This window comes from Oreochromis niloticus, linkage group LG8 (genome assembly GCF_001858045.2).
Source record: "Oreochromis niloticus isolate F11D_XX linkage group LG8, O_niloticus_UMD_NMBU, whole genome shotgun sequence".
NCBI classification, from domain to species: domain Eukaryota; kingdom Metazoa; phylum Chordata; class Actinopteri; order Cichliformes; family Cichlidae; genus Oreochromis; species Oreochromis niloticus.
In genome coordinates this window covers 22,538,788-22,561,900 of record NC_031973.2, presented here as the reverse complement: position 1 = coordinate 22,561,900, position 23,113 = coordinate 22,538,788, and the positions used below count along the sequence as shown (strand labels likewise).

General features: G+C 41.8%; 2 protein-coding genes across 3 annotated transcripts; both read right to left on the bottom strand.

The window, feature by feature from the left end:
• Window positions 1-3,832: 3,832 nt before the first annotated feature.
• Window positions 3,833-12,928, bottom strand: csdc2a (cold shock domain containing C2, RNA binding a). Of its 2 annotated transcripts, none has more exons than XM_005448046.4 (4): window positions 12,749-12,928; window positions 9,160-9,514; window positions 8,900-9,022; window positions 3,833-7,496 (listed from the first exon to the last, which is right to left on the bottom strand). In XM_005448046.4, exons 2-4 carry the CDS (start codon window positions 9,345-9,347, stop codon window positions 7,334-7,336), a joined length of 474 nt encoding a protein of 157 aa, XP_005448103.1. In that variant the 5' UTR covers window positions 9,348-9,514; window positions 12,749-12,928; the 3' UTR covers window positions 3,833-7,333. The 2 variants fall into 2 exon arrangements, with proteins under 2 accessions (XP_005448103.1, XP_025765827.1); XM_025910042.1 differs by lacking the exon at window positions 12,749-12,928 and adding an exon at window positions 11,569-12,705.
• A 1,266-nt stretch (window positions 12,929-14,194) lies between these two features.
• aco2 (aconitase 2, mitochondrial) lies at window positions 14,195-22,234 on the bottom strand. Its single transcript, XM_013273585.3, has 17 exons — window positions 22,100-22,234; window positions 20,618-20,760; window positions 20,063-20,321; window positions 19,870-19,962; window positions 19,620-19,778; window positions 19,385-19,535; window positions 19,159-19,263; window positions 18,929-19,020; window positions 18,311-18,416; window positions 17,925-18,082; window positions 17,755-17,828; window positions 17,377-17,488; window positions 17,007-17,285; window positions 16,718-16,909; window positions 16,505-16,637; window positions 16,295-16,416; window positions 14,195-16,192 (listed from the first exon to the last, which is right to left on the bottom strand). Exons 1-17 carry the CDS (start codon window positions 22,133-22,135, stop codon window positions 16,058-16,060), a joined length of 2,349 nt encoding a protein of 782 aa, XP_013129039.1. The 5' UTR covers window positions 22,136-22,234; the 3' UTR covers window positions 14,195-16,057.
• Between the last annotated feature and the right edge of the window lie 879 nt (window positions 22,235-23,113).

Genomic DNA, 23,113 nt, shown 5'->3' with positions numbered 1-23,113 from the left:
CTGTTCTCTGGAATATCATGGTGCAGATTTGGGTTTACCTGTACATGAAAACTCATATGTTGACTGGCAAAATTCATTATTTAAATTAAGAGAAACCACCAGCATGGAGATAGACAAATAAAGAAGAAATGCCAAAAATGTCATTAGGAATGAAAAAAGGAGAAAGTGATGAAAAAATCAAAGTCACAGCTGAGAAAAAAACCTCACTTAGTTCTTACACAACAACAAGCATTCGTGTCTACGTGCCAAAGACAGAGAGCCAAACGCACAGCTTATAAATGTCTGATTCACTCCCGTCAGGAAAGGACGGCAAAGAAAGGGAAAAAAAGAGAAGAACAAAGGTTGGTCAGGCCATAAAACCAATACCAGATAAGATGGCTTGGCTGTGAAACCACACATACGCTGATGATTCAGTTCACCGGTGATAACTATAAACTGAGAGTCCCCTCTCTCAGTTAGCGCAACCTCTTCACCTTAATTAACATGAATACACACACAGTCAGTTAACTCTCATGTTTAATGGTCTGAGCAGCTCCACAGTAACACGCACAGTCAAAACGATCAGCATGTGAACAAAAAAACACCTTTTTACTTCCTCTCAACATAAACACAAAGATTAGTGCCATCGAGGGAACCTGACCTTGGCAGTAATGTTAGATAATGGTAATAATATACTAATAAACTAATTATTAGTGATGCAATAACTATGTTATTCTTTTACATTTAGGTTTTCTCCACAACTACAAGCTGTAAGCAGCAGAGGAACATTCTGGGATCATTGACAAAGTTAATTTTATTTTTCATTTCATTAAAACAGTTCCTGTTTTATATCCAGGCATCTTCACTGATTTTGTTTGGTTGTTGATTTCACAGTAATCACATGTGGCGCTGCTGAATTCCCATAAAACCACTCTCTGCTGGATGACACGTGGCTGCAGTGTTCAGGATTTAAAGACAGTTCAGTGTAAACATCACATTTGAACTAAACAAACATAGTACTTATGAATCTGACCAAAGTCCTCTTCTTTCTGCTTCTCATTTCCTGCCTTCATTTTTAAAAAATCAATTTTACTGATTTTTCTTCATAACTGGAGCACCTTCTGCTTCACTCACTTTCAGCTTCATCCCAAAGTACTACTGTATATTTACTGGGTGTATTCACGGATGCTTTTCACATGTTCTACTCTGCGCTAATGATGAATATGAAAGAGCTGCTAACTTACCAAGTGTAGTATGTGTTTTAGATGTCTCACAGCTTTGTTTCTCATCGTTTATCCCTCCTCGTTGTTGTCTAACAGATGAACTTTCTTGTCATTGTTGATTACAATGGAAGCCCAAAAGCATCGATAACCAATTACAGGTTATCTCTGTGGTGTTGCTTGATCAGTGATCAACTCTGACTTGGTGCATGTAGTCAAGTATTGCACTTGTGTTGTGTTCTTGTCCTTGTGCATTTCTATTTTATGATTTTATTATATTTTATGGACGCATTTGTGATCAGGATACTGATGAAACCCACTAATTAAATACGATCCACCTCAGTAATGTGGAACTATTAAAAACTTCAGATTAGCTTTTAATGCAATGATATAACAGTAAAATGATGCTCAGCTGGTACTAAGGGCCTCAAGCTTTGCCAAGAAATACCACCAGCCTGAACCACTGATACAAGACAGGGTGGATCTATGTTGTCATGTTGTTTATACTAAATTTTGAAAATGTCCAGAGAAGATTTTGTCTCTCTTCTGTTGTCCAGTTTCGGTGAAACTGTAGACTCAGTTTCCTATTCTTAGGTGACAGGAGCGTTCTTCAGCAGCTGTAGCCCATCTGTAGCACTCTGGCCATTCTCCTCTGGCCACATCAACAAGGTATTTTCAGCCAGAGAACTGCTGCTCATGGATGTTTTCTCTTTTTCAGATTCTATAAATGCTACAAATGCTGGTTGTCTGTCCAGCACGTCTGGGACAAAGAACAAGCCACATTCAGAGTCACTGAAGTCACCTTTCTTCCTCATTCTGCAGCTTATATTGACCATATCTACATGCAAGGCACTAATCACTGCTCCCACGTGATTGCCCAATTAGATATTTGCAGTAACGAGCAGTTGAACCTAATAAAGTGACCGATCGTGGTAAATAGAAGACTGCTGTCTGTTTGAGATCCAATATCTCCTGTTTTTCCCATTTGTGTGGGTTTGTGTGACGTTTCAACCCACTGACTTTGTTTTTTGCTCCGTGACTTTCACGTTCTGGACATTTCCAGTCTGGTTTCCGCAAATTGCACTCCACTGAAACCGCTTTACTTAAAGTGTCTAGTGACATTCTGATGGCAGCAGACTCTGGAGAGTGCACCGTTCTGGTTATGTTGGATCTCACCTCTGCTTTTGATACTGTTGATCACAGCATCATGATAAATAGGCTGAAGGACTTGTTTGGGATTACTGGTGTTGTTTTAAAATGGTTTATGTCATATCTATCTGAAAGATCTTTCACTGTCTGTATGAATCATGTGTTGTCTGAAACATCAGTTCTGCCTTCTGGGGTACCTCAAGGATCTGTTTTAGGTCCTATTCTCTTTTTGCTGTATATACTCCTTCTAGGCCAAATTATCAGACGGTACAATAATATTTCTTACCATCTCTATGCTGATGACATTCAGTTATGCTGTTCTTTCAAAACATCTGAGTTTTATAAATTGTCGTGTTTAAATAATTGTCTGTCAGAAATCAAACAATGGTTAAATGACAATTTCCTCCAGTTAAATGCAGATAAAACAGAAACTTTGATGTTTGCACCTGATCACATGCTCTCAGAAATTAAGCAGCATATCAGTTTTTTAGACCGTTCATTTCAGTCGAGTCTCAGAAACTTAGGTGTTATTTTTGACAGTTCAATGTCTCTTGAGAAACACTCTAAACAACTGGTCCAGAACTGTTTTTATCATCTAAGAAACATTTCTAAACTCAGACTACTGGTGTCAAAGGCAGAACTTGAGATGATTATTCATGCTTTTATCTCTTCTCGTTTGGATTGTTGTAATGGTCTTTTTATTTGTCTCAACAAATCAGCTCCGGATCGCCTTCAGACTGTACAGAATGCTGCGGCAAGACTTTTAACTGGCACAAACAAGAGGTCACACATTACTCCAGTTTTGGCTTCTCTTCATTGGTTGCCAGTAAATTTTAGGGTTCATTTTAAAATTTTAGTTGTAACTTTTAGAGTTCTGCACGGTGAAGCTCCCCAGTATATCTCTGACCTGTTGAAACCTCATACTTCATCCCGAGCACTTAGGTCGTCAGGTCAGATGTTACTGTTGGTCCCACGTACTAGGTTCAAAACACGTGGGGATCGGGCTTTTCAGGCACTGGCACCAAGGCTGTGGAACTCCCTGCCGTTGTCTTTACGCTGTCTAGACTCCAATGACTCCTTTAAAAAGCAGCTGAAGACATTTTTATACAAACGAGCTTTTAATTAATTTTTTTTCACTGTTTTATGTTATTTTATTTGTATTTCTGGTTTTATTGTGAAGCACTTTGTGATTTTTATCTGTGAAATGTGCTATACAAATAAACTATACTTACTTACTTACATCTACCATACACAGCTATGTAATGAACCAGGAGATTATTTCTGCTGGGACGCCCTCTAATGGACAGGATATGGACATAAAACAAGCACAACACAAATGCAGCAAAATATTTCCCAAGATTCACAGCAAAACAAAAAACAAAAAAACTGTCAAAAGTAAGAGTGCTCTCAGAATACCTACCTACTTACTTCTCTATGAAGCAGCGCCAGTAAGGGATGGAGAAACTCACAACAACAACCTTTTGTGAATACCATTGTAAGTTTTATTGAAATTTTTTCTTAACAACAAAAGACAGGTGTCACAGTGATTTGACAAAAATAAAAGTGCTCGCCAACACAAACTCTTTTCTCCCACAGTAAAGAAACTACACAGATATAGTGCGCTACAATGATGTTAAGTCACACTTGTGGCCAAAAAAGAAAAAACCGCAATAAATAAATAATAATTAAACGAAGAAGAATCAAAGATGCATAGGATATCTGACAATACCTCTGTGAAGGCTCCGACTGTGTTACTGCATGATGAATTAACACATTCTACATGAAGATTACGACAAACGGTAGAGAACATGCTGACTTCCAAAACAAACAAAACTTGCTTGTCATTTTGAACGCCACATAGTTATATTAAAAATTAGACAAAGATTACATAGAAATTAGAAACTTGTGTTAAGAAAAGTTTGTTTTTTTCTCTTTTTTTTGCCTCTCATTAACGACATAGACCGTAGCAAAGGGATCTTGACAGGGTAGTATCATAAGAGTGAGGTGTGCAGTGTTTTTCAAACAAGCTTAGTTTTGCACAAGTACTTGAAAATGCAGCTTTTAATTACCAAACACCTGATGTTCTCCTAGTTACAAATGAAAATAAATAGGTCAATAAATAAATTATTTTGTTAGACTTACATTTGGAAGCATTTGCTGCTCTGTTTGTTTTTGTTTTGTTTTTTTCCACAGTCATTTGCCGTGACATATGAGATTTTCTACAGTAAATTCTCAAATGCTCAACCTGCCATCTAAATTTAAAAAAAAAAAAAAAAAAAAAAAAATCAACACATTCCTCCAGGAGGCCTTGAGAGAATGATTTCAAGAAATAGTTCAACATTTACTGAAATTTGCTTTTCTGCTCACATGCTGAGAGCTCCATGAAAACATCAGCATGGCTCTCATAGCTGTGCTCCGTACATACATACATATACATAAACTTAGCACAAAATGTAACGAAGTTTGTGTTTGGTTGATTATTTCTTTGTTGTAACAATGCAAAAAAAAAAATCTTAAACAGTTAGAAATCCTGTTTATTCCCCTTTTAATGACACTACATTTGTACATTTATGGGTTGAGCAGCAGAGTTGAGTTTCCTGTGTTCGGTTCATCCACATGCTACTAAATTGTCAATATGTCTTTTTTCTTCAGACTTCAATCATCCATCCGACACCAAGCAAAAGTCAATAGCAGAATAAACTATTTGGTACCGGCAGAGAAGATTTGGCAAATTTTACATGGGTGCAACCCACATACTCACTCTGCTGCTCAACCCACAAAAGCATTGTCCTTATAAATGTGGTACCATATGAGGGGAAATAAGCAGACTTTCCGCTGGTATGAGATTTATTGTCAAGAAGCATTGTTACAATAAAGAAACAATAATCAAACACAAATGTTTTTACTTTTTGTGCTAAGTTTATATAATCAGGTAGCAGCTGGTTAGTTTAGCCTAAAGTTCTAGGATAATTGAAATAAATGCCAGGCTACCTCTTGTCCCTTTTTCTGGTCTTAATGCTATGCTAGGCTATGCTGTGGCTGCTTGCTATGTTTTCATATTTACCACACATAAATTATCAGCTAAAGTAGAAAATATAATGTGGAAAATATATTGTCATTGCTGCTAGGCTAACTGTAACACGTTCTTTTAGTTTAATGATTAGAGAGGATATGGTAATGTAAACATCACTTCACTTATTACTGCTAACAATGGTCACTGAATTTGAGCAGAAACCCAGATTTTTAATGAAGCGTAGGACTCAGTCTGAGAATGGCTATGTAACAAATGGTAGAACTGGTGATTCACTGTTAGGCTCTAATGATCCATTTTCAGTACTGCAGTGTCTGAAGCTATTATTAGCTGTAATGAAGCTGAAACTACTCTCTCACTTTGTGGGACACAGCTGCAGGTGATCCTGTGCCCGATAAGGATGCAAGTATTTGATATGGTTCTACAAAGAGTCCTAAAAAGATTCCTGGGCACAGATTAGGCTACATTTGCTGGCAAGCCTTTGTAAACATAAGCACATTAACAATCTTTTGCACTCTCCGCTGTTTCTGGATCAGTGTTGGTGCTAAACAGTGGAAAAAGCCTGATGTTTAGAGTTTGTATTGTGTGCGGAAAGCTTAGTTTAAACTTTTTTTTCTATAAAAGAGAAACTCAGAAGCTTGCTTTTTTGTGTTTTCTATATTTTAAATAAGATTCGTTCCAGCAGCGTGAGACTGAAGGTTAAAGCATTTGTCACACGCCAGAAGCGTGAGAGTAGGAAACCCCTGACATGAAGGTGAAATCAGTCCTATAATCTGTAAGGCAAATAACTGTGTTTCCCAAAGTGTTAAACTATTTCTTTAAGATCATTGACGTCACCTGATGACCCACAAAGTGAGAACTGCTGACTTTAATCTCAATCATCCTCCTTACACGTGCTTTATAACACCCACATCGAAGCTAGCTGCATCTGTGCTCGAGCACATCTGCAGATGATCACTCCATCCTCTGCCCGTTCCTTCACCCTCTGACCATTTCCTCCACCAACCCTAAACCCTCTGGCCTGTTTTTCCAGCAGCAGGCCCACATGCCCACTGTCTACCACAAAAACTTTAGACCGTCATAGGAGCTGGCTACAATAATACTGGATATCTACACTTGCCAAATAGAAAAAATACTGTAGCGCTACAATATTTAGAAGGAAACATCTTCCTAACACGTGAAACTTCTCACAGCACTTGAGGCCGAAACGCATTAAGAGTGAATTGCAAATATGGAAAAGTTACTAGTGAAAGTATACTCATAGTTCCCATTTGGGAAAAGTAAACAACCTGGAAAATCTTGGCATTTTTTAAGTGTTTTTTCCTTTGAATCCTACTTCTTCTTTCTCCTCTGCGGTTGTAAACATAGACATTATGGCTAAAATGAATGTTTTCAGTCTGACTTTTTTAATGAACCTTGGCAGTGGTGGCACACAGTGTGAATATGTAAAATTGGAAGTACACACATACGTCCTCTGAGCTGCTCCCAAAAACTCAAAGTGTGTGTCTGTATGGTTGAACTGTTTCATTAGCTCAAAATGCATTTCGGCCCCTAATACATCTTTATCCAACTCATTAAAGACACTTCCTTTACAACCACTTATTTCCCAACTAAAATATATTCCCTACCCCAAAGTAAAATTGCTAGCACCAAACCCTGAACCCCTTTAAGCCCCCCAACAGAAATATTCAAACACAAATGATGAAACCATGGCCTCCAAATAAAAACATTCAAACACATACATTCAAAGCTTAACTCCCAACCCTAACTTTTATATCTAGAAGTTCACTTTCCGTACCACTATCACCTCAGGCCAGCGCTCGCCCACCGCACACCGAGCTCGGATCCCTCTCCCCCAGACCTGATCCTACTGTTTCCTTTACCAAAACATAAAATCTGAAATTAAGTCTAAACCCCTCTTCGCCTTTGCAGATCTGAAACTTAAATCGCTGGTCTAGGAGCTGATGATCTGACCCGACCAGGTCTCATGCTTTGTGCCTGGATTCAGGTGGGTGATCATCACATCGACAGCCTGAATCTTCTGGTTCTTGGGAGGGATGGGGCACACTTTGTACGTAACCTCGTCTCCTTCCATAGGCACGTACTCTCCCTCAATGCTGTTCAGGAAACAGAGACAATACAAAGAAGAAGTAAAAACAAAGCATTTTTTCACATTTTTGCAGAGTACTTTCTTTAAATCAAGCAACTAAAATCAAGGTCTGTGGACTTGTTTTCACACCAACCAAGCTGCTACATTCATGCACAGCAGCCATCGAGAATTCAGTTTGAGAAATTCTGGTAGATTAACAAACAATGATCAGATTTCATTCGAATTTCTCCACCACTGATCCCCACCAAACCTGGAGGACTCTACCTGTTGCTATATAGACTGTATATAAAAGATGATCAGAGCGACCATGGCATCATCCTTTGATTTGAAAAACAGTTTTGAAGCCTTGAATAAACAAATGGGATTTCCAACTGCTGTTAAGATAAACGTGAATTTGAGATGTTAGATGTTCAAATTCATACTAACTTACTTCTCATTATTGACCCTTGAACCAAGTATTTAAGGTTAGAGCCTGATTGATTTAATGGCAGTTTGATATTATAAGTTGATGCTGGCCAGTCTTGATCTATGTTTACAAAGTGTTTACAGTGTTTACAAAGAAAAAATAATTTATTATGAAGAAAAATAATTTATTACACCTTTTATTATGAAGAATAAAAAGTGAAAAAGAGACAAAAAATAAACCCTTAAGTGAGTGCTGATGTGATGTTGTATAGTTTGTCCACTAGAGGCCACTCTACAATTTCCTGATCTGAGTAGAGATGGGCAGAGTGTAAATAAGTAAATAAATAACTACATATAACAAATGTTAGAGAATTCTGTTTTTGTTTTGTAAGTCTGAAAGAAAAAAAACAATATCGGCGCATATATCGGAATATCAGATTTTTTAATTCACCAAATGTCTGTCTTAAAAATCGTACATTTCTGGGGCTCTACTTCTGGTGCCCAAAGCTACGTCTACTTTATTATCTTGTTTACGCTAATAGGGAACATAATTTATAAAAAAAAGGAACATATGGCTATACCAAATAAGTCCTGAAGGTGGCGATTATGAATATAAACTTATCAGAAACGTGTTTATTAGGTCATAAATTAAATGAGTTAGGTTAACATCTTATTTACAATCAGATGTGTTTTTACAGCCGGAGAAGTCTCCCTCTGCTGGCCATTAGAAAGAATGCAGGCTTTAACCATTTTCGATCCCAGAGGCTAGGCCATCTTTTATATACAGTGTACAATTGCCATCTACTTCACAGCTGACTCCAATCATTAAAAAATACATTTAAAAAAAAAACAGAAATTACACAGTCAAAAAAAAATACTGTAAAGTCTTAGTAATTTCTGTGTGTAACCCACATTTACTTGCTGCTGATCTGTGCATGTTAAATAGACTGCTCTGTGAGTCCAAAGAAAACTTTGATACCAGGACATTTCAATGCGGTCACTCACTCAGAGATGTGGACAAAGATGTCCTCTCCTCCGTGTGAAGGCCGTATGAATCCATGACCCTGAGACCTGGAGAAGTTTTTACACACCCCTTTAAATACAGGACCTGATTTAGCTCGCACTGTCCTGTAGAGGAGGAGAGATAGAAGCAAAGAGAAAAAAGAGACAGTGCATTTTAAATAAACAGCATAATTATTTTACAAAATCATTAGTTTAAAAAAAAAACAGAGAGATAGAGCACCAATAGCGCTATTTGTACTCACGCTGAGTATGTGCGAGTGCGTTTAGTAGGCAGTGGGCTAGGCAGCTCTCCGGGCTGTGGTGGTTTCCTCTCCTTCTCCCAAACCCGGCTGCCCTCCCTCAGAAAGGGAAAGGAGAGCTGCAAGGGAGTGCGTGGAGAAGTGAGGGGCAGTGGGGGGACTGTCGGCAAAGAGGGGTCAGGGTCTGACATCGTGACTTGTGTCTGGGTTTTCTTTTGCTCTCTTTTTGGGTTTCCTCCAGCGGTTTGCAAAGAAAGAGAAGGAGGAGGGTTCACACCTCCTGCATGGCACAAGTGTTGGTGAGGGAGAGGAGGATTTTCAGAGGAGAGCTCTTACAGGTGAAGGAGTCGAGCAAACCCTAAAGTGAAGGAACAAGACAAAGGGTTAATGAAGAAAGAGAATACGGCTTTGTCACTGGCACAAAGGTGAGGAATAAAAGTCACAACCAACAGAGAAACCCAGTATGTCCAAATACGCACAATACTTTGTGTAATAAAAATTTTGTAGAAAATATGGTAAATGGACACATTTTCAGTTGTTTTGGCTAGTGCTGGTACAAATACAGCTCAGTTTAATTTATATAGTGTCATTATGTGCCTGGTTCTTAAAAGTAAAGTCTGTTTTTCTTAAATTTAATGAAACTACAATGCATAGCATGTGTTCTTTAAAGCTTTCCTTTACTCACATTGTTGCACTATAAACATCATGACCCCAATAAGAATTTAGAAAATGCATAAACATTAGCATACATGTATTGTTGCATAGCATCTCCAAACTCAGTGACTCTAAAATTATTTGATAAACTGAAAAGGCTTAGTATTCCTTCAGGCTATGGAAAACAAACATCACCTCTTAAACCAATAAAGCCTAAAGGTCCCATTATGATGTAAATATCAAACCTCTCCTGGAAGGCCACGGCTCAGCTCATCACATATTATTAGATTGAAGTGCCGCACTCTACCGGACTGATATCCATTACAGGATTGGTCTGCATTCAAATGACGAGCCGCTTCATTTCAGAGCTGGCCGTCGTGCCTTGACACAAACCCAACTGCCATTTCAAAGCCACTAGATGATGAATGCCGTATTAGCAAGCTCATCAAACAAACGGCTTTGGGGCATCGCTCAACAGAGGTTAAACACCTAACGCTAAAACCTGGTTTATCAAACAAACGCAGATGCGGGCGGGTGTGTTACTGGGACCATCAGCAAGCACCTCCCAGTGAATCACTGAGGCTTGCAGGCTAATTGTTTGACAAAGACTGATGAGACGTGTGTGTGCCAGAGTGAATCCCACAGGCTCCATCCAATATCACCCTTTCTGTCTCTTACTCTCAGTCTAAATATAGTCATGTGTAGTGGGATTGAGGCCATCTTTGAACTAGACCACAGGATCCTGAGGCAGAGGTTAACAACTGGGCTGTATTACAATGAATACAAGATTCAGAAATGTCAATAGAAGCTACAGGGGGAGCTTATGTTGCTGGGATTTTTGAGACCATCTTTATTCTTCACACTCTGAACTCTCCTAGGCAGCTTCAGGAATAGTTCTCCAGGTTTCCTGAAAGACAGTCAAGGTTCTTATTTCTTCTTATTTCTATTTTTCTATCTATTTACACTTTCAAAGCATTGGAAGTGTGTTTGGGATCAGTGTCCTTTGACAAGATCCCCAATACTGCTAGCTGCCCCAAACCATAACAGATGCTCCACTGGGTTTTACAGATGATTGTAGACCTGTAGACCTGTTGTGACTGATTTTCACTCTAGTTCTCGTGTAATTTGGCAAACCTGAGTCATTTCTTAAGAACAGCTTCTTGACAGCCACTTTCCACTGAGCACATCCCTGATGAGGCTTCAGTGAGCAGGAGATGGACCTGCTGAAGGGTCAGATGCATCTCTCGGGTTCTGTGTCAGATCTTTGCTTGATCCTCTGCTGTAGATAGGTTTCAAGGCCTCTTCTTGTCCAGTTTTCTAAATTTTCGAGTGTGCACTGCACAGTATGCTGAGATATGCAGAGCAAATGGCTCTGTGGAAATCACTTTTTGGTGTAAAAATACTGCACCACATAATGCCTGTCAAACTGATCTAGCTTTGGTACTTTTGACAGATTCAGCTATGGAACAAATGATGTGTTTTGTGACGGACTGCTAGTAACAAATATCATTTAAAATGGTATTTCCTAAGTTGCCTGTTATATGTAGATATGACACTGGTTCAATGTCCAAAGAAAACTTTTGAAAGACCTTCAGAAATCCTCGAGAACTATTGCTCACAAGCATCAAATAGTACTTTTGCAGCACTGAGGTGAAAGTCTTGGCATATATCAACATCTATGTAAAAAGGGAGAAAATTGAACAAGTGGAGGACAAAAGAAGAGTGACAGTACTCCCAGCCTCTGAGGCCACTTCCTACCTCTGTTTAATATATGGTTCGCTGAAAACTCAGCAAGGTTTCCATCCTCTTTGATGCTGATGATATGGCACCGTGGCACTGGTTGGTAATCCCTGACCAAGTAATTGTGAAATAGACAATATATGTAGTGAAATATGAAATGGTTATATTAAAATTTTCATCACCAAACAAGCTTAAAAGATGATTCGAAAAAGCCAAATTGTGCCTAAGAGTAGCTCTAAAGGTTCGTGCTGGTTTCTGTGAATATTAAAGGATTTCAAGTCCCCAGCATCCTCACAGCAGTGCTTCTGATCTCTGACTTTCTAAAGAAAAACACTGCAAATGGCTGCTGAGCGAGGGCTCTGCTGGGGATCCTGTTGGATAGACAGAGCTGATGCAGTGATGGTGACGAACACACGCATCTGCCATCACGGCGGCACAGAGGACAGGACTGATGGCACGACTGATGGATGACAAAGCATAAAAATGTAGCCTGAATAATTCAGAAACTTGACAGGCACAGCTTCCTCTCTCATTAGCCCATATATTAGGCTGAGAGTAGGCCACTAAAATGGATTTCTCTAACGAGTCTGCACTGTCAGAGCAAACATTTTAACCAGGAGGGGTGAAGGCTGATCTGGAGGAAGGAAGGGGGCTACAAGAGCTCCGAGGAGACAGACAAAAGGCCAGAAAGAAAGCACCTCCCTGCCTGTGAAACTGTGGCCGTCTGTGGTCCTCTGCATCAGTATGGGACACACGTCAGCTCCTACACACACACACACACACACACACACACACACAGAGCCTGTCTTTAAACTTTACATCAGCCTTTTAAAGAGACAAACAGCCCAAATGATTTTATGGTGTCATTTGTGTGCCTGAGGAGTCTGAATAATTCAGCAGCAAATAAGCGCCCTTCAGGCGGCTTGTTTCCAGAACATTCTCACACAGTGGCAGCCTGAGACAAGAAGGCGAGAGGATGCTCCACTAACGGCGAGAAAAAACCACACACCTAACATACACCAACACGCAGAGGAAGAAAAAAAAAGAAGAAGACTATAGTAAACGTTAGTTCTGGGTTAGAAAGCAGAGATTTAATCACAACACTGCCAGAAACCGCCGCCGTCTGCCGGACGCAGAGAAGAGGAGGGCTGGATGCGTAAATCACTCCATCAGGCAGATCGATCCAACGATTACTTACTGTAAAAGCGCCGATCAGCTGTCAGGTCAACACGTCCCCGTCCTTTAATGTGGCGTAAGGCAATTATGAAGTTAAATCTGCGGGGACATGTGGCGGATAAGTCAGTGGATCTTGGTATGGACGCGGCGCACACGGGTGGGATGGGAGGAGGAAAAAAAAAGCAGCAGCAAATGAAAAGGAGGCAGCAGAGATGGGGCGGGGGTGCAGGAGGTGGGGGGGTTGGTGGTGAAAACAACGGCTTCCCTATCCTACACCCCACTCTTTGTTCTCTGCGCGGAGGGAAGCGTGTTTTTTTAATGTTTTAGCAGTCTCGGGGTGCTTAAATAGTGTGAAACACGATGGCTTTATATGATTCACAGGCCCGTGCTCGAGTGTCCTTTAAAATTAAAAGTCATGTCAGCTTTGATTTAATAATAAAACACATTAATTTCATTGGTGGTCATGGGCACCTCTGACAGTTTTCCATCAAAAGCTAGTTTAACTGGACCGCTTGGCTAGCATGTCTCAGATGACTGAAAGCTGTGTCTGATAACAAGACATGAGTTTAGACCTTCCTTTCATTCATTCTTTGCAATAATTTGTGTCCTGTTTACTCTCCTGTGCTCTTCTTTTCCCCTCTCACTCCTCAGCCTTCCAGAGGTCTCTTCCTCTTAAGACAAGGGGGTTCTTCACCACAGTCGCCAGTTACTTTCTTAAAAAAGGCTTGCTGGGGTTCTCTCTTATATTGCACAGCTGCACCTGCAAACGATTCTTTTTGTTAACTGTACAACCCAAATTCATTAAAGCATTGCAGTTTGCACTTTAATATTAAATTATGGATGAAATTTGGTCATTATTAAAGCTCCCTTCATTCCAAATCATTTACTACAGCAGCTGTTCTTTATTAAATAGAGAAAAATTGACAATGTTGAATCTACACTTCTTTTTCTTATATTACAATATCTCAGGAATTAAATGTGTATTTAAATTTCTTTACAGCTGCAGCCTGTATTTTTGCAGTTACACATCTTCGCTCTGTCTTGTAACTAAAAAATTCCTCCCTGAAAATCGTTTCCGGGCCTTTATAGCCGTCCCGTGTTTCTGTGACATTTCAGAACTGACACTTTGTTTAAAATAGCTGCAAACATTTTTTTCAACTGATTGGCTTAGAGGAAAAGGACCAGAGGATTAAAAAAAGAAAGAAAAAAAAATGAGGTTACCATAGTGTTAGTCGTGTGTAAAAATGTCACATTCCCACCAGAGCCACACCCATCTCAGTACACCAGTATTTACAGATTTTTTACTTTAGGAATCCAAAGGTCTTCAATCAATCCAGAATATCAGAAATCAAAGACTAACCTCGCTTTATCTAGTCTACTGTTTATTTCCAAATTTGCGAAATATATTGCGAGGATGTTTTTTTTAAACATTTATGAAGAGGGAGAAAAAAAAGAAATCAGCTTAATATGAAGTCACCTCACTAGAGCACAGGCAAATAAGTGAGATCTGTGAATTTTTATTGTTTGTACAACCCACTGCATTTCTATAATACAGAAAAGATCATTTGTGAGGAAGAGAACACAGAAAGCACACTAAAGCGGACATTTGACATACACCGTTTTAGAATCGGGAGGGGGTTAAATCGTTCACCTGATTGGAGCTTCATTGGGTACCAGGAAGTTTTGAAAAGCATAGGACTGTCATGTGAAGGTTTCAGAGGGACCTTTAATTAAACTGACACCATCACAGATCACTGCTCTGGGTTTCTTATGAGAGTCCTCATTAACATGTTTTTTTAACACTTTGATCGGTCACAATTTTAAGCATTTCCCCAACAATACCGTTATATTTATTGGTGGGGTAAAAAATAAACAAAAGAAGAAGCAAACTAGTGCCCTCCAAAAAAACAAAACAAAATTAAACCAAAAACCTAACGATATAGGTTTGAAGAGGTCCAAGTTAACCCTGTGCTTTTATGGAGGTGCAGGTACGTCTGCAGAAAAAAAGATAAATAAGTAACACACATAAATAACTGGGAGTGGGTCGGCTGAAGTGCTTGATCTTGTAAAGACAAGAAGACTGATTGGGAGGAACAGTTTAGGGATAGTGGTTGTGATATTAGCAATAAAGAAAAAAAAAAAAAAAAAAGAGTGCAAGTCACTGTATCCACGAGCAGCAATAAAGCATGTGGTTTTTTTGTTTTTTTGTTTTGTTGTTGTTTTTAAATACAGCATGAAATGTAACACCGTCTTTTGTGTCTTAAAATGAATATGTACCGTAATGAAGTACAACCAGAAAAAGGACCCCCTCTCACAGTTAGATACACAGTAATCTGATGTTCAGTGCTTCCCACATGTTGCAGCTAACCTGACTCAGTTTCCCAGAATGCCCTAGATCAAATTCCTAGATCAGGGGTGCCCAATCCTAGTCCTCGAGAGCTACTGTCCTGCAGCTTTTAGATGCATCCCTACTCCAACACAGCTGAATCAAATGGTTTGATGACCTCTTCAGCATGCCATCAAGTTTGGCAAAGGCCTGATAACAAGACATTCATTTGATTCAGGTGTGTTGGAACAAGGATGAATCTAAAAGCTGCAGGACGGTAGCTCTCGAGGACTAGGATTGGGCACCCCTGTCCTAGATAAAGGAAAAGATGTCAACTTGGTGTTAAAGTGGGCATTCATATGAAGATGCTATACCTGCTACACAGCAAACCACATCCTCATGGCCACCAGGGGGCAGACGAGCTAAACTTCAGGGGGAATAAATACGTGCATATGGCTTAACAACATCTGGATTTTTGACCTTCACTAAATGGACTAAATGCAATGCATGGCAGCTTTTAGCTGTTTAGGGTGAACTTTGGAATAACACTGGGACAATTTGGATGAAGCCATGCAGAGGTCAACACAGTCCTAAAGCAATAAGGTGATTGCCCTCCACACTGCAAACGCACTAGCAGAGCATCAGCTTGCAGCGTATTATGTCACCGATTAGTGTGTCAAAGTGTGCGAGTGTGTCCCTCGTTTGTTTTGTTACAACAGAATCTCTAACCGGTTATCAATGATTCACTGAAACATGGCTGCTTACAATAACTCTGTACTGATGAATTAAATTTTAACATCGGAGCAAACTGTTCCATAGTGAACATTAGCTTCACACTTGGCTCTACGTTTAACTCTTACAGGCATACAGACACATTAAATCAGTCAGAACTGTAAGATAATGCTGACGATGAAATAATCATTATCATTATATAATCTTTATCCTCCTTATTCTTCACAATCCTCACCACGGTTCCCCCCCCTCTGACAATCATCTTCCTCATTCTCAATGCTGCATCTCCTTCATCCTGTTGAGGGCAGAGCCCGCCTGGAACCATTGGATCTGTGTCTCGTTGAAGCTGTGGTTGAGCTGCAGGGTCTCCTCAGTGCCGTCGCTGTGTTTTAAGACTGCGGTCAGAGGCTGCCAAGGATGGGAACAAAGAAAAAAGGAGAAGACATGATTGTTAACAAGAATATCAATCATGTTTATGACTGCTTTTTCAGCATTTCTTCACCCGCTCACCTTTCCTGGAGCGAAGCTTTTAAGTCCTCTGATGGAGATCTTGTCGTCGGGGCGGATCTTGTCATAGTCTGATGGGTTGTTGAAGGTCAGGGGGAGCAGGCCCTGCTTCTTGAGATTTGTTTCTGAGGATATGAGAAAATCAGGTTGAGGTGCGGAATAAGTGACACTACTATCTACGATTCCTCTGCTCATCTCATGTTTATGCAGTACCGTGGATTCTGGCGAAGCTCTTGACAATTATAGCTCTCCCTCCCAGATGCCTGGGCTCCAGTGCAGCATGCTCTCGGCTCGAGCCCTCACCGTAGTTGTCGTCACCAACCACAACCCAGGAAATGCCGTTGGCCTTCACGCAACATGACAGAAAGCATGTCAGAAGAGATTTCTGGTTTTAAATGAGACTCAATGATTCGTTCTGGTCTTTACCTTGTAGTGACGGGCTACGTCAGGGACTCCTCCATACTCTCCTGTCAGGTGATTCTTGATCTTGTTGACAGCATCGTTCTCACTGTTGACTGCACCGATCAGCATGTTGTTAGAAATGTTATCGAGGTGACCGCGGAACTTCAGCCAAGGTCCTGCGGCGCTGATGTGGTCTGTGGTGCATTTTCCCTTCACCTGCACAGATAGACAGACCCCAGTGTATAAACATTTTGACTCTGATCAGAATTTGAGGGCCAAATCTGACAGACCAATGCCCTTTCAGGACCCTCACCTTGATGAGGACCTGCATGTTCTCCAGATCGTTTCCGCTCCACTTGTCAAAGGGCTCCAGCAGCTGCAGGCGGTTGCTCTGAGGGTTGACGTTCACCTTGAGGCTGCTGCCGTCAGCAGGAGGGTGCTGGTAGGTGTCCTGGCCAGGGTCAAAGTCCTTGGATGGGAGTTCGTCTCCATTTGGGGGCTCCAGCTTGAACTTCTCCCCATTGGGGGCTGTAAGGTAATCTGTCTCAGGGTTGAAGTTTAATGTGCCAGCGATGGCGAGAGCAGTGACGATCTGATGAACGAGAGGAGAAGGTTTAAGCTGTGAAAATGAGGCTTGTGTGTAGTCTGCACTGTCAGTGTGGGCTGATTTGCTGTGGGTTTACCTCAGGGGAGGTAACGAACGCGTGCGTTGCGGGGTTAGCGTCGTTCCTGGCAGTGAAGTTTCTGTTGAAGGAGGTGACGATGGTGTTCTTCTCTCCCTTTTTCACATCGCGCCTGAAACAAACAAAAACATTGCACTTTTCCAACTCAAGGCTCCACAGAGCAACAGCCACTCTAAAACCAAAGCCCACCGAACGGGAAGACAGAATGTCTTTAGTTGGCTAAAAAGAAAGTTGTGATTTAATATGTTAAGATTAGTGCTGTCAGCGTTAATCTCGTTAAAATGACGTTAACGAGATTAACGCTGCCTGCACTAGTTAAGACACATTTTTTTCGGTATGCAGTCAAAGCAGTCAAACACTTTCAGACAGAGCATCTACCTGTCCCACTGTCCAATGCAGGGTCCGCATGCATTTGCAAGGACCACACCTCCGACATCTCCGAGGATCTTTGACTGCAGGAAAACAAAAAAAAAAAAAGTGTTAAATTTAGACTGTTGTTACTGTAAAGAAAGTGCAACTCTCCGCTGCTTCCATGTGCCGACACTCACATATCCATCTCTCTCAATGGTGGCACGAATCTGCTCTGAGCCGGGGGTGACTGTGAACTGTGCTTTACACTTCAGGCCTTTGTCCAAAGCCTGTTTGGCCACAGAGGCGGCGCGACCCATGTCCTCGTAGCTGGAGTTAGTGCAGCTGCCAATCAGACCTTTAAAAAAAAAACAAAAAAAGCAACTTTATAACTTCATCCACTGTAAAAATCCCCCAATTCAAAACATGCATGTCTCCTTCTAAATAAGCAGGCACCTAAATGTAGCTTTATGTAACTGCTAAAGGAGCTCTGTAATTGTAATCTGAGCTCTGTAATTAGAAGTCCATAATCACATGAAGTACGAAAAAAGCCCTGAAGCTTATTCATCAGCAGAGAGTTACGTACCAACTTTCACCTCAAGCGGCCAGCCGTTCTTTTGAGCCGCAGCACCGACTTCAGACACTGGGTGAGCCAGGTCAGGAGTGAAGGGTCCATTAATGTGGGGCTTCAGCTACACAAACAAATAGCACAATGGTGAATGGACCACATAAACTTCATCATTACGGATGTGTATGTATCTCTCACTTGCACTCTTCTGATTTATTACAGTCATGATCAGTTGTGTTGGTGCAGAAGGTATTTAGAGTTATACTGAAAAGCTGTGACAGCACTCTGGGATATTACAGTCTTATAGTACCTCTGGGGCAGAAAAATGACAACAAAGCAGACCCTGATAATGTAACTTGACAGTAATACAAAAACAACAACAAAAAAAAAACATGTATGAAAACTGTATTAAGCCTAAGAGGGTCAATTATTAAACCTGTGGCCTCTTTGAGTGATGGGTAGGTGCCAACTAGGTCAGCAGCTATCTACTAGGCCTCAAATCAGCTAATACGAGTCAATAGTGTCCAACATCACGATGGTCAAACTTCTTTAAATACATACAATTTACTGGGTGAAGTCACAGTGGCTATAGCCATCTTTTACATATATTCTGTCTCAACTTAAAACGGGACGCACCTCGTCCAGATTGAGCTCGATGATCTGGTCATACTCGCAGCCTTGATCCGGTACCAACAAATCTGAGTATTCATCAGCCACAGCGGCGATCTCTGAGAACACGTGAAGATGAAATCAGCAATGAGCAGAGTTTAAAATGACACAACTCCGCAGGTTTCCATCACTCTCTAGGTGATTATGAATGTATTTAAAAAGGACGCCAACACATCATCTGTGACCTCAGCACACACCTGCACGTCCAGTCTTCTCCAGGTAGGTCCTCATGCGGTGATTGTAAGGAAACACGGAGGTCGTTGCCCCGATTTCTGCTCCCATGTTGCAAATAGTGGCCATTCCTGCACGCACAGACAGGCTTCAGTGAGAGCAAGTCATTCCACTCCTGCTGTTTCTTGGTGTTTGGTACAGGAAGTTGTACTGTATGAACATTTTCAGCCTCATAAGCTTTTGATTACTGACCAGTGCAGGAAATGGAGTCGACTCCTGGTCCATGGTACTCTACGATGGCTCCAGTGCCTCCCTTTACTGTCAGGATGCCGGCCACCTTCAAGATGACATCCTTAGGAGATGTCCAGCCGGACAGGGTGCCTGTCAGCTTCACGCCAATCACCTTAGAGGAAGACACGGAATTTTAATGAAATGACAAAAAAAGAGGAAAAGAAAGACAGCAAGATGAACTTTGCAATCTGCTAACCTTGGGACACTTGAGCTCCCAGGGGATTCCCGCCATGACATCTACGGCGTCAGCTCCACCCACTCCAATGCAGATGCCACCAAGCCCACCACCGTTTGGCGTGTGGGAATCTGTGCCAATAAGCATTACTCCTGGATAGGCATAGTTCTCTAGGATGATCTGTTAATACACAAAAAGCATTGTTATAGCCCAATAATCACAGCTGTCATAGGCTGACTGAAGCTCTGTTTACACGTTTAGTAAAAAATACCTGATGGATAATTCCAGAGCCAGGTTTCCAGAAGCCAACTCCATATTTTGCCCCAGCACTGGACAGGAAGTTGTAAACCTCTTGGTTCACTTCCTATGAAGAGAGTCGCGTCTACAGCTCAGTTTCAGATTATATTTTAATGAGAAGAAGTCGCCACAGTGTGGAAATGGTTTAAAATCCCCCCCCCCCTTACCTTTGCTCTGGCTAAATCCTTGGCTCCTCCAATCTGAGCCTCAATCAAGTGATCGCAGTGGATGGTGGAAGGCACAGCCACCCTTGGCAGCCCGCTGCTGATGAACTGGAGCATCGCCATCTGGGCAGTAGCATCCTGCATGGCCACGCGGTCAGGACGCAGGCGCAGGTAGGTGCGGCCACGATCGATCTCCTGGTTGTGCGGGTCATCGAGGTGACCGTACACAATCTTCTCTGACAGGGTGAGGGGACGGTTGAGCCTGGAGAAAAAATAAATAAATAAAAATATTTGGGAGATTGTAAGATCCTACAGAAGAAGATGTAGATGCGTGACAGAACTACAATCTCCCAAATCACAGATAACACATTAAAAAAATGGACCTGGAGGGAGGATTGTGTACTTGATGATAACAAATGGTACTACAACTATGACGAGAAACTGTGTTAAAGGGAAAATAAACACTACAATTCAAGCATTCAAGCAGATAAGCCGAGTGTTGGAGGAAACATTGGTGTGTGCCAGAGCAAATATAGAGCAGATCAGGGTAGTGCTGACCTTTTTCGCACAATGTCAACGTTGGACTGGAGCTTCTCGTAGCTGATGAAGGAAGAGGGCTCAAAGCGGCTCATGGACACTTTGGCCTTCGCTCTGTACGCTGCGGAGATGTGCAGGCGCCGTGCACCGTGGCCCAGGGCCAGCTGGAGACAGTACCATCATAAAAACAAACAGTGTTAGCAGAACAACAAAGCAGAGAAAGAGCATTCCTCGACACAAATCTGGATTTACTTGAGTGTAAATATTTTTAGCACTTTGGTCGTCTTTTGAAAATCATTGTGAGGCACAGCTGGAAGAGCGGGATTAGTAACAGCTAAGCTTAAAACCATCCAGAATGGGAAGTTAACTTAGGAATGCTATTTTGCTCCCAGTTCTTAAGCGTCACATGTGAGAGTTACCGCCCCTCCCCAGAAGACTTGCCAAAAATACATTGTCAACCTTTGGAAAGAGTGTCAAAAGTCCCCTCAAAACATTAGAAGCTCTTTAATGTGAGTATAGTAATTCAATAAAACCATAAAATGTGTGTGAGGGACTTGATTTACAAGGAGCAGCAAAGAACCTGTGTTAAAAGTGCCTTTGAGCAGGGCGCTAAACCCATATACTCACTCCAGAGAAGACTAAGCCTCTCCACTTGGAGCACTTGTGTGGCTGTAATCTCAAACTTGATTGTTGAAAGAGGAATATTAATAAAAGGGAAGTGAGAAGCTGGTAATCTTCTGTTACGTCTTACTGCTGAGAAGCAGCCATCAAAGTTATCAATTAATCAGTACGTGTATACTTTACAAATCTAATCGTAGGTTAAAGCTCCAAATCAAAGTCAGCGAGGGGCTCGGACTGCTTCTTGGCCACCTGTGAGTGTTTATTATTGCTTCTCTCTCGGTTTAAGCCGCATGTGACTTCTAATAAACGTCAGTGAGAGTTCAATGCGGGTTCAGATAATGGGAGTTTTGACACCTGTTGGTCTCTTAGGCCAACAAGAAAGCCTGCGGTTACTGCATGTATTACACACATCACTCGGTTTTAAAGCTAACTGAATAAATATGTTTTCTTTGGGCCTAATATATGTTCTATTATTTCATATCTACTTCCCTGTATTGCAGGCTGCTTCTCTCTGCGTATGCGGGGAGCTCTAACCTTGCGGTTAACCTTGCTGTTAAGATCAAAACTTCTCCATTACAGCCGAGCCATTCACGGTCATTAGACAGCTCCGAACAGCCACTGTAACTCCCGGTAAACGGAGTCACTATAGTCGTGATTTATTAAGCCTGAGTCAAACTAGCTAGATGCGTTCAGAGCAGTCGGGACACGATGACCTGGACAACTAAGCAGTGCTAGTGTCTCAGCTTATCTCTCCACTTTAGCCTCTCTCGGTGCTTTATCTGGGTCAGCACAGCATTCAGTCAGATTTATTAAATCTCATACGGAGGGTGGCATCCGCCTCGGCTGGACAAATGCGATGAAATTAGTCAATTTGTCTCTTACCTGGAGCCGAGCGACCGTGAGACAGTAAGTTGCCATTTTGTTCACTGACAAAGATGTGAGGGTCGGTGATGACGTAACACAATTGTAAGGCGGCCTTCTTCTTCTTCTTCTTCTTTGGGGTTTAACGGCAGCTGTGACATGAAGCGTGCTGCCGCTTAGTGGAGAAAAAAAAAACAAACGCTCCTTCATAGTCTGCTTTATGTCCTCCCAAAGTTTTTCAATTATTATTTTTTTATTAATTTTTTTTAACAACACCACTCCCACAGGGCTTCTTTTTTTGTGGGGAAAATTTTTAATTAATTAAAATACAAACCAAAACTGAAAAAGTAAAACTGTCTGAAAGGATTTTGTGAGCTTGGAAAACTAAAATAAAAAGAAAACTGATGAAATTGCCCTAATTTTAGCATTTGTTAGTCAAATTAAAAATGAATTAAATTATCGCAGCTTGCCTGATGAGGTTTTGATGGACATGTTTATTTGGGACTTTGAATGTGTACATGAGTACGCTGGAAGCTCTAGTGAGCTCATTCGGCCAGCTAAGGACCGCTGACGGCTCTGAATCCTATCTGCCACCTCCTGCATTGCCTGCAGTGCCTTCGTCAGGGGCTTCCACTCCATCACCTGCAGCGCCACCACCCGCAGCTGCCACGCTGCCGCCTGGTTCCGCAGCTGCCACGCTGCCGCCTGGTTCCGCAGCTGCCACGCCTGGTTCCGCAGCTGCCACGCTGCCGCCTGGTTCCGCAGCTGCCACGCCTGGTTCCGCAGCTGCCACGCTGCCGCCTGGTTCCGCAGCTGCCACGCTGCCACCTGGTTACGCAGCTGCCACGCTGCCGCGCCTGGTTCCGCAGCTGCCATGCTGCCGCACCTGGTCCTGCCTCTGCCGTGCCTGGTCCGACCTTGCCTGGTCCTGCGGATGCTACACCACCGTCTGATCCAGCTCTCCCTGGATCACCTCACCTCTGCCAGCCACTTTCCAGGCCTCTAGCTGGACGTCATCACCGTCAAGGGCGGCCC

Coding starts and splice junctions, on each gene's coding strand:
- csdc2a (XM_005448046.4), bottom strand. CDS start 9,347: ATGTCAGACCCTGACCCCTCTTTGCCGACAGTCCCCCCACTGCCCCTC. Junction 9,023..9,159: donor CGCACTCGCACATACTCAGC/GTGAGTACAAAT, acceptor CCTCCTCTACAG/GACAGTGCGAGCTAAATCAG. Junction 7,497..8,899: donor ATCTTTGTCCACATCTCTGA/GTGAGTGACCGC, acceptor TTTCCTGAACAG/CATTGAGGGAGAGTACGTGC.
- aco2 (XM_013273585.3), bottom strand. CDS start 22,135: ATGGCAACTTACTGTCTCACGGTCGCTCGGCTCCAG. Junction 19,963..20,062: donor AGGATTTAGCCAGAGCAAAG/GTAAGGGGGGGG, acceptor CTCTCTTCATAG/GAAGTGAACCAAGAGGTTTA. Junction 19,779..19,869: donor GCTCTGGAATTATCCATCAG/GTATTTTTTACT, acceptor GTGTATTAACAG/ATCATCCTAGAGAACTATGC.